This window comes from Olea europaea, chromosome 19, assembly GCF_002742605.1.
Source record: "Olea europaea var. sylvestris chromosome 19, O_europaea_v1, whole genome shotgun sequence".
NCBI classification, from domain to species: domain Eukaryota; kingdom Viridiplantae; phylum Streptophyta; class Magnoliopsida; order Lamiales; family Oleaceae; genus Olea; species Olea europaea.
The window spans coordinates 10029607-10041354 of NC_036255.1; the positions used below are offsets into that span (position 1 = coordinate 10029607).

The 11748-nt window shown below is 32.0% G+C and overlaps 1 protein-coding gene across 1 annotated transcript; it reads left to right on the plus strand.

Annotated features, from left to right (window-relative positions):
• Positions 1-537: 537 nt before the first annotated feature.
• On the plus strand, positions 538-7211 carry LOC111368770 (autophagy-related protein 8f-like). The gene is made up of 5 exons (XM_022990203.1): positions 538-683; positions 760-815; positions 4591-4643; positions 6603-6721; positions 6835-7211. Exons 1-5 carry the CDS (start codon positions 647-649, stop codon positions 6936-6938), a joined length of 369 nt encoding a protein of 122 aa, XP_022845971.1. The 5' UTR covers positions 538-646; the 3' UTR covers positions 6939-7211.
• Positions 7212-11748: the final 4537 nt, after the last annotated feature.

Consider the following 11748-nt stretch of genomic DNA (forward strand, 5'->3'; position numbering starts at 1 on the left):
TTTCTACTTTTTAACTATATATTTTCCAAAAATTCGTTTTTTTTTCATTTTTTTTTCTTTTTTTTTTGTCAATTTGGGCTTAGTGTGTTGAGTACTCACACTATAAGCCCTTTCTTGGGCCACCTGATTTAATGAGAATACATTTTTGAATAATATATTAATGAAAAATATTTGATTAAAAAATAAGAAATTTATTTGTATTTGCATGTGATATTAATTTATCGAAAAATGTGTAAATGAAATAATGTCATTTAAGAATATATCTTTTTAAAACAACTTGGGTCAAATAGGGTCTAATTAACAATGTGTCAGTTTTCCTATTATTTTTCTCCTTAGAGCTTGTTTAGGAGGGTTTAAAAGTCAATTAAAATCAAATTTTTTAACGTTATTTTACTATTTTAACGGTCATTTTTTAATTTTTCTTTCATAAATAGGACTCATTTTCTCTCTAACGATCAAAAAATCAATTATCAAAATCCCTATCAAATAAGTATTTGAAAATCTTATTTGTTGCTCATCTTAAAGAATTTCTTTTTATAGAATTCAGACTTACTGCTTTTTTCCTAAGATTTTTTATTGGTTTCAGTTGCAGTGAGATTAATTTGAAGTATTTGACTTTATTTTTGAGCAGTGATATTCTAGTCCAATGGCGAAAAGTTTATTCAAGCAAGAACATGATCTTGGTTTGTACTTTTAGCTGGTCAATTATATTATTATTTTAAATATTTTCTGAATATATATTTAATTGTATGTATTCAGAAAAGAGGCGTGCTGAGGCTGCTAGAATTAGGGAGAAATATTCAGATAGGATTCCGGTGAGAACAGAGTTTTACCCCTTGTTGATTTCAATTGCATATTTGATGAAACATTTTGGATGATTTTGAATTTGTTTGTATGTACATTTTTTCCTCTACCGGGCTTACAAAGTCTTGTTAAGGGTATGGATGGCATTATTGTGAAATTCTAATTCATTAGGGCACCTATGTTGTAGTATTTTTTCAACTGAATTGTTCTCAATCAATGCACGGGCATAGCATAAATAACCACCGAACAACCATTTCCTGTTGGATGGTTCTCCATCTAATTTCAAAGACCTGCTTGCATATGTGTATTTTATACTTCAATTTGTCTTTACTTATATGATAAAACAAAAGATATATACACAAAACAGGGTCTCCTTTTGAAGAAAGGAAAGACAAAATAATTTTCGTTTCTTTCAATTATATTTTTATCAGTCTATTCAGCTCATTGATAGTTATTGTACCATTCCACTGAAAAGTGCACTTGGTTTTCATTCTGTATTATCATTGTTTTGGGGTTGATGGATGATGGCTTGTGAAAGGGGTTTAGTGCTGCTGCAGTTGTATCCAACTTTATATTGAACTCATTTGTTTCATTTTCTGAACTTCATTTTATCCATAACTATTCTCTTTGAGATCCTGAGAAAAGATGCTAAGTTTTTCATGATAGGCGTATCATTTAGTTTCATTTGTCATCTTGTTGTGTTTCAAGGAAAGTTTCAAAACATGGCTCTTTGACCAACCAAAGCATCACGAGTCTGCAATGGAAATCGTTTTATGATTTCAAGATTATGTTTAAGGAAATTTAACAGCACATCGATCTATTTATTATGTTCAAGCTTGGTATTAGATTGGATAGGATGCGTCTCTATATCACAAGCGCTTCAACTATGGTAGCGTGTCCGTGTCGGAAGTGTGTCGATACTGACACTTCTCGAACACTCTACTCTAAACATTTTTTCTTTTTTATTAAAAATATTATATATTTTTAACTCAAAATTATTAGTTAATAACAAATAGTTACTCATATTTACAAGATTTCAACAAGAAGAATTAATAACAAGTATATAACTAAATTTATTATATAAAAACTTTACAGAATTTAGTCAACGTGTCGTATAAGCACTTTTTTTTGAAAAATCATGTATGAGCGTATCCGACATGTATCATGTTGGTGCATCATAGAGATGCATTTTGCCTTGCCTTTACAACTATGGCAACCTAGAAGTGGAACGACCTTCTTTATCTGGGTTCTAGGTATTCAAATTTATAATGTTGTCTTAAAAAATGCTTGAAAATTGTTAAAAGTTGATTGCGTTTATTTTTATAGCTGAATTGGAATGTTTTTATTGTCATAGCTGAGCTTGAGTTCTCTGCCACATTGATTGATATGCCTAATCCACAAATTACGACCTTAAAAATATCTTCAAGTGTTGCATGTTCAACTTTCACACTGATTTGGACAAGCTTGAGATGAACTAAGCCCAACCAACATATACAGAATCTTATAATTAAAGTGACTGTTTTACCCCATTTGTGGATTGTGGTAACATTGCTTCCTTTCGCAATTTTCTTTTACTCTTTGGAAGGATATCATTTCTTTCTTTGGCTTCTTATTTGGTGGGATGAGTACCATCCTTGTTATCTAGTGCAATGCTCTCCTGTGAATGCTATGTATTTTCTAAGTTTGGCTTATGATTCCTTTGTGAAAAGAACTATGATAATAACATTATTCACTTCAGCAATGTGGAACGCGATTTTTTAAAAAATTTCCGACACGATACGTCACCGACATGTTGATTACAAAATTTATAGGTAGTGGGACTACAATTTAAAATTTGCGTTGGTAAATGGATGACTTTTCATTTGGTTTTTCATTTTCAGGATTTTTTTTTAGCCCAGCAGTCTCCTCTTCCTCTTCCTCTTCTCTTCCTTCTTTTTTCTTCCCTTCTGTGTTTTCTTTCCTTCCCCAGACCACTCACTTCCATCGGTTGCATTTTTTCAGTCTAGCAGTCTCTTCCTCTTATCTTCTCTCTTTTGTCTTTCCTTCCGAGCCAGACTTTCGCAGGTTGCATTTCTTCCTCCCATTTATTTTTCTTATTGCATCTCTTCAAGTTAGCTGCTCACCAAAGCCTTTGACACGCTGCAAACAACTCTGACACGCGTCGGCGACGTGTCGGAGGCGTATCGGACACCGATATGTTGTCGCCGGAAGCATGTCGGTGCTTCTGAGATACAAACTTTCATGATTACGTTGGGTTACGCACCAACTTATTAAGTACTACCTCCATCCTATTGGTATTATCACATTTCCAATTTGGAACATCTCATCAGATATTTCATTTTAATAATGAATACATGGTAACAACTGGAGGTGACACCAAGGTAAGGACAAGTAAACTGAAAGTGTAACGATCTGGACTTTGTGCCCAATGCATTATATCAAATGTATTTTTCTCATTAGGAGGGCATTTGCCCATTATTCCTCACGATTCCCTAAGAGTCGTACCCAAGAAGTTTGCCTTATGAGAGATTTAAATTTTGGTGTCAATTGACCATGAGAAGAGGACAACCGTTCTCTCAAGTCACACAATACGTATAATATAACAGTTTAAGCACAATGTTCGAATCGTTACAAAAAATGTACATTTTCTGGTGATGGGTTTGAGCATTTTGCCCACCTTTATATCATATGTACTGTCCGTTTTGGAAGAACTTAAGTCCATCTTACCCTCAATTCGTACAAAGATTCAACTTAAGTCTATCATTAGGAAGATGTATTGGGTTTGAATCATGGCGAACACAATAGGAAGCCGTGAGGGGTAAGAGAACAGATGCACTCCTAAAACGGACGGTACATGTAATGTAATGGCTTGGACACGAATTTACCCAATTGGTACAAGAATTTAACTTAAGTCTTTCATAAGATAGATGTCTTAAATTCGAATCCCCTTGAGGGGTAAAATGGGCTCAAGTTCTTTCAAAGCGAATAGTACATGTTATGTAACGCTTATGGGCACATAGGTCAGGTCGTTATGGTTAGGGTATATCGTGTGTAAACCGAAAAAAAAGACCTCGTGTTCATAAGAGTGGAATGGGTTGGAAGAAGAGGCAAATAATTATGGCATGAATTTTATTTTGTTGGATTTTCTGGTAGATTTAATATTGGATGGAATGAATTAGCAGAAAAAGGATTCATGCAGTAGACACCAAATTCATCGGAATAAGACTTAGTTTGTTGACTACCAACAAATAAGGAAAAGAAAAAAAAAATCAACAATTCCCAACCTTTTTCTTAGAATACTTTTCATTAACCCACAGAAAAAGATAAGATTTAAACAAATGCATCTCTTATTATGTTTTTGAATTCAACAAAAGGGATAATTCGCGAATACAAATTTCAGATGTCATTGATAAGAAAATAAAAATCTCTCCATAATGACGATATACTGGAATTGGGTTTTCGAAAATCTAGAATGACAGACATAGGGGATATGAAAGATCTACTGTTCTGATTGTCCTGTCACCACTTCAAAATATTTAAGCTGACAGTACTATAAATTCGAAGATTTTGGACATACTTCTTAACAGTTCCTCTTCCCTGCAATAGTTCATCTTTGTGATTTGTTGTTACCTGTTCTATGCTTTGGCAATCGTTAAGTATTATGTAGATTATGGATGTCATCTAACATGGTCATGGCTTTCTATAGATAACAATTAACATACGATTTGTTCAGCACCTTATCTGATTTTCACATAAACTAATGACAGTTGTGTATCTGACATGTAGGTGATTGTGGAGAAGGCAGAGAGAAGTGATATTCCTAATATTGACAAGAAAAAGTGAGCCTCTACATTCTTGAATTTCCTCAATATTTTCTATGATAATTCTTATGATATAGCATTTTTATTGGATTCTAATGGTGGAGACAATGCTTTACTACTGATTAAATATGATCAACAAATAAAAATTATTATTATATAGTTTAGAAGGAAGACTATATTTATATATAAAATAAATATTTTATTAAACTAGAAGGTAGTGCTTTGTAGGAACTATTATTATAGAATTGTTAGTGTACATGCAACTCTTGTTTCTTGGTTTGTTGGGGCACATCCTGCGATTTATCTCCCTCACAAAGCTCTAGGGGAGGGGCGGGGCGGGGCGGGGCGGGAACAACCTTTTATTATTATTATAGAATTGCTATCAGATTTTTATGGTAAAGATCAAAGTTTCAAGCACGTAAACTGACAGTACTGAATTTTGAACTCCAGTTGGAAAAGTGATTGTACTGAATATTCAACTTATTGTGTTAGATAGTCTAGGTAAGGATAATTCGAAGTTGCGTTGATCAAGTTATCCAGTGAATTTGATGTAGTTTTCAAGTCCTCTTAGCTGCTATAGATATGCTGAGTTCCGTATGCCACTGTAATCTTGCGTGCATACTTCAAATTCTCATGAATAATTGGAGTAGAGCATCGTCACTCTAGGAAACTTCTTTGAAAATCCAGGTAATTGACATGTTACAGCTTGGGTGGTCAAATTCTCAGGGTCTTTTGTCTTTATCGAACCCATTATATCAAAGGGAATCACCTCATTGAATACAAGCCTTTAGGACTTTCCCTGAGAGTCGTAATAGTATTTTGTAGACTTTAAACTCCATTAATTCTCAAGCACACAATCCAGTTTACTCTCATTAGATTTTGCAGGTTGAACTAACAGGTTTTTCTTTTCTTTCTTGTTCCTTTCTCTTTTTTATTTATTATTTGTTTTTGTTTTAGTGGTGGTAGTGGAGAGTGGGCTTGGGGGGTTGCGTTGGTTAAGTGAACAGAAGGAAGTCAGAGGTCCCCAGGAGTATTTTCTGTAGTTACTGCGAAATCTTGCGAAAAAATAAGCACATTTTGTGGTAAAGTTGATAAACTTGGAGGGCATAATGCCCGTGAGAATCAGGAGTCTGCAGTTGTTTGATTTTGGATTTTCCGTCCTTTAGTTGTGAAATCATAAGCTACAAAACAGGGATTGTCCCTCCAACTTCTGAAACGTAGAAATAGGGTTGTGTCGTTAGGCCATCTCTCCAATGCCCAAGCTCACTGTAATACATTTAACATATTAAGAGTTGTAAATTTATTTTAGGGTCCATTTGGCACAACTGTTGTAAGTAAAACTTTTAGGTGTAGAGCTTTTATTGTAAAGTTGTTAACTGTATGGTTGTGAATTCAGAAAGAATTGTGAATATTAGGCCCTGTTTGAGCTGCATTTTTCTAAAAAAATACATTTTTAATCAGTGATTTGACATTATTTCAACTACACATTCTTTAATAAAATAATATAACATACAAAATCAAAACTTTTCCTCATTTTGAACCACACTTCTCCATCAATCTACTATTTTAAAATACATTCTTTTAAAATAATGTGGCTCAAACATACACTAAATTTACTATTTAGCCATATAACTATAAAAGTGCTTTTGTATAAACTTTATATTTATTTAATTGGTTGGAAGTAGTTTTATTTATTTATTTATTTTTTTGGGGGGATATATCAAAAGTAATTTTTTAAATATTAACGCTTCATTAAATGTAATTACAACTTCTCATAAAAGCTCAATTAGAAGCTCAAAATTTGGGCTTCTCCAAAACTGCTTTTTAAACTATTGTCTCTTTGAAAAATTACTTTTCGAGTTTAGCCAAACCTCCAATATTTTAAACAAAAGAATTTTTGACCTCCAGAAAGTGCCTTTAGGCTTTGGAAATGTCCTACCAAACCCACTTTCAGTTACCTTAATGAGAAAATTACAGGTATCTCGTCCCAGCTGACTTGACTGTAGGACAATTCGTGTATGTGATTCGCAAAAGGATCAAACTGAGCGCTGAGAAAGCAATTTTCATATTCGTTGACAACGTCCTGCCTCCAACAGGTGAGCTTTAAATGCCATATCTTATTAGCTGTAGAGTCGTGTTACTTGGGAGCATTTGAAGCTACTGGAGTATGTTGACAAATTTCCTGTTTCGGGCTGTTTGCCCTTTCTAGGTGCCATTATGTCTGCCGTATATGATGAGAAGAAGGATGAAGATGGTTTCCTTTATGTAACGTATAGCGGAGAGAATACATTTGGGAACCATTTCGTGCTGTAGCCTTCAAAACTCGGCCTTCGCTTGGTTTATACGGTGTGACAACAGTTGCTGCCATCACATTGTGTTGATAATATTTATTCCCGTGCCTTTGATAAAGATATTACATCTAAAATTATGTATATCATATACGTGTATAGTTTCAGAGTTTTCTGAGATACCTATTATATGTTACAATCTCATGGGATGTGATTACAATAATAATTTGGATTCAACCTTGTTTTTAAATGTGCTTTTCATTCTCTAATATCAAGCAAAATAAAATTTTGATGCTTATCTGGTTCTTAAGTATAGTTTTTACCTTCATGATGAGTTTTGATAACGATATAGTGGCCTTTGTACATCTGTATTAGGAGTTTTGCATGATATAGTAGAAGACAATGAGAGGCGGAATAATGTTTTATATAATCTTGTATTATTTTTCTTCATGTTCATTGTGATGAGATTAATCTGAAGAGAAAATAGATGTCAGCTCTGAGTAGAATAATTTTTAAGTCTCCAGGATATTGAATTGCTAGCTTAAAATCGTTTAAATACTAAGGGTATAGGGGTGACAAAATAGCCGGTAGGGCAAGTCTCCATGACATTGAGGTGCTAGTTTATCGATAGGGATGTCAAAAGGGCGGTGGGGATACGGGTCGCCGCACCTTGGTGGCAAGTTTGGCTCATCGCAGCATCTAAACGGGTGGATAAGAATTGATAAATGTGTGTTGAATGAATTTATTCAAAAATTTAAGTTTTTGAAAGGAAAATAAATTTATATAATGAAATTTTATCTTCTATACTTCTTGTGCCCAATTCCGTATGTTGAGCTTATTCTTCCGGAAAGGACAAGATGTAAGCTCGTTTGACAAGATTTTTGAAAAGTTAAAAACTACTTCTGAAATTAAGAAGTTATTTTTGAATATATATGGATAACTTTTTAAAAGTGTTTTAAATGGCTAGAAGAGCATTTAAAGTAAATTGACTTTGACTGACTTTCAAAAGGCTTTTCTATGTGGAGCAGAACAATTTCATTCAATGAAATAGGTGATTCGTGTAGAATTATCATAAATGGTGATGACTGATGAGAGGGGCCTTGGCCAAGGCTGTCACATTACAATTCTTGAACGCACAAGTTATTGTTAGTTTTTAATGTGGAGTGAAACACTAGAAAATTTTGAAAAGGAAAACAGTTTGAATTTTCCACACTTTGAATTTCACGTTCGGCCTCAACAACCAAGTTTTACAAGAACTGAATCAGGGGGCTGATTTTGAAATTATTCACACCCATGTTGTAATTCAAAGAAAGATTTAAATAAATATATGTGACCTCTCTTAAATAAATTAAAAGGGGTATCCTCAATTGAGATTGTGATAAATTTTAAAAGTCATTCTAAATTTAGGTGTCTTCAATTGAGAATTTATTAAATTTTCATGAAATTTATTAAAATTTAGGTGTCTCCAGTTGAGATTGTAATGAAATTCTTTAAAATTTAGGTATTCTCAATAATTAGTGAATTTATAAATATTTCATTAATGGAAGGATTTTAAAAGCTCTGAGTAGGTTTCAAGCTTAAAAATACATTTAAGCAAATCTTTTGAAATTTCACCATTTTTTATGAGATTCTTATATAATTTGTAAGAATTTATTTAAATTCACAAAATTTATTAGAATTTACAGTCTTTAAAATTCATTAAAATCTTAGTTAAGAACACTTACGTGTGTGTGTGTGTATATATATATATATATATATATATATATATATAATCGAAAAATAAATCAGTCTACACATGAGGAGTCATTTTAAATTTAAAGAAATACATAGATCATCATCTTGTTTTGGAGTTTGGGTTTAGGGTTTAAAAGTGTGCATTCAGAATATAGAGTGATTATTTGTTTGATGTATTACAGCAATCATTTTAAACTCATTGCTGTTTTCGTGGTTATTAAACTCTCCACATTTTTAGGTAATTTTCCCTTAAAAGTGCAAATTCATTTTCGATTGAAATTGAACAAGTATTATAATATTGAATAGAGTGTAGAATTCACAATGGCTAATTATGTATGTATTTAGTTTAATTAAAACTAGCTCTAATTCAAAATGCTCATAATTAATTTTGATTTTAAATATCTACAAAAATAAACAAATTAAAATGAGCAACAAATTATTGAAATTAATCAAGTTACAAAGGTCAACGCCGTGCATCTCTAATTAAATTTAGAACATATAAATGTACATTAATTTACAAGATCATCATATATAAAAGTTCTTTTTTAATTATTTATTTGTACTTTTTTGAAAATTTTGAAAATATAGTTGCAATTTATTCTTTATTTTTTTCGTTTATTTAAAGAAGAATGCATATTTGTCATTTTACAGCTTTTAATTGAGAAATTGGATAAAAATAACGATTCTCGCAATAAAATATAAAATAAGGGTGAAAATGTGACAAATGAGAGGTAGGGATGTTTTGCACAATAATAATGAAAGATAAGTACGTTATGTGCTAATTATCCTTTTAATAATTTATTTGGATTCACTTGCACTTTTTAAAATTTGGAAGTATGATTGCAATTTATTCTTAAACTTTTTTTCTTCTTTTTTATTGTTTATTTAAATTTGCGGTATATTCATCATTTTATACAAGAAATTTGATGAAAGTGATGATTTTCGTAATAAAAAGGTGAAGGTAAAGGTAAAGGTGCCAAAAAAATGGAAGATAGAGACGTTTTGCACAATATTATTGAAAGATAAAAGCGTTTTGTCATAGTTACCCTCATCAAAATTTAATTTTTGTCTAAAATAGGGGTTTATATGGTCCGTGGCATGCTTCCATTAAATTTTCATAAGTCCCACAATGTGCTAGCTAGATGCGACCACGTCAGCATTGCCGTGTCGCCTTGCAGCAAACAAGAGCAAAATTGCTTCAGCTGAGGCGGCAAGATGCATTACTGCGACCGCAGTCCGAAACTTTCGAATTGGCAGCTTGGGCCCCAATCATATGAGATTTACAATTTTGGTCTCCAAATTTCAAATGCCCATAAATTTTGATCCAGAATTCTGAATTGTGATCCATTTTCTGGGTTGTACTCTAATTTCAATTATCTTTTCAACGATATATTATTTTCTCATTGAAGATCTTCGTATCTAAATTTGTGAACTAATTTACTCACATGCTATGCACATAAGTTCCTAGTTTTGCATCCTTCGATCATTTTTGTCAAAAGTTTCTTCATTTTGCAGCAACCATCTTAAATTTTGGGTTTTAGCATATAAACACTATATACCTAATAATATGAGCAAAAATATGTCAAAATAATGAAATATTAAATAGATTTATGAGCCTAAATAAGCGGTCAAAACACATTAATTAGCATATCTAATGTTAACGTGGATTTTACTAAAAATGTTGCCATATAAGTTTAAAAAGGGCAATATTCTACAAAATTTCTTCTCACGTAATTATGTTAGCTAACCTAACAAGAAAAAACTAAAAAGTAAATATTATCAAGATAACCGTCTATAAATAGTTGTTTTTCTAGACGAAATGAGTAACCACATGTAATTTATATTTCTCTCTCTCTCTGCTATCTCTTTCTTATTTTTCTCTCTCCCGTTAATTATTTTTTCTCTTTCCAATAGGATATACAATAGAGATGAAATTTGAAGTAGACTATCTATTTATTAGACATTAATGTCACGTAGATCAAAAGACTTTTCCTTTACTTTTAGGCCAACAGATACTCAACAGTGAGCACCCTGTTTTGCTAACTAATTTACTCTTATTAAAACTTAACCTCTAAGTCACCATTTTACACAAGCAATTAGAAATCCAATTTTTCTATTTTGCTAAAAGAGAGAAGAAAAAGAAAATCTAGAAGAAGTGTCCTCATCAAAAGAGAAACAAATGTTGAGTCAAAATAACGTCCTAGATTTTTCCAAAACAAAGAAAGTTCCCCATGTGACGTACTAGAAATTTTCGAACTACGGAATGTTCCCAACGTGACTTGGCCGGCACACCACGTGTATGACTTTTGAATCTTTTGCAAATCAAGAAAATATGTTGGAATTTGTAAAATCAAATCTACTAGAATAAAATGTCAAAAATTTCAAATAAATTTAAGGGTTGTTTGGTGAATATTTTGATAAAAAAAATTTAGTAAACATCGATAAAAGTTGATGCAATTTGAAATTAAAAAATTAATAAAAGTATGGATACCATAAAATGTGTGGTTGAAATTCTAACTTGACCAATTGAAAAATTAATAAATTTTAAAAAATTATTAATAATAATGATGATAATTACTATTAAAATAGTACAAGGCACATGACGATGAATATAAGAACTCTTTGGATTTAATTCCTTAACTCGCAATCCTGTAGACCAGTTAAATTTCATTTGTAGGTTTTGTCACATATCTTCCTCTTAAGTTAAAATTTTTCTAATAAATATCAATAAATACTTTACCTAAGTGGTGATTTGATTAAAATAAAAGATTTACACATATATAATTTCATCTCTAAATTATTAAAAACTTTTTAGCCAAATTTTGATTTATTTTTTCCAAAAACTCTTCCTCCTAGAATATCAAACTTTGTCCAAGTCTTGGAATAACGTTGACCATTGAAAAATAACAATAAAAATCAACTTCACCCCCTCTCTTCCATTCACATGTGTAACCTATAAAAACTTACTCCCTCTCCCTTCAATACACCAATATACACAACACAACACACAAACACACGCTCACACACACCATGGCCATGCATAAGAGCACATCCTCTTCATCCCTCGGCCCCGGCGGCCTCGACTTGTCCCAAGCTTTCTT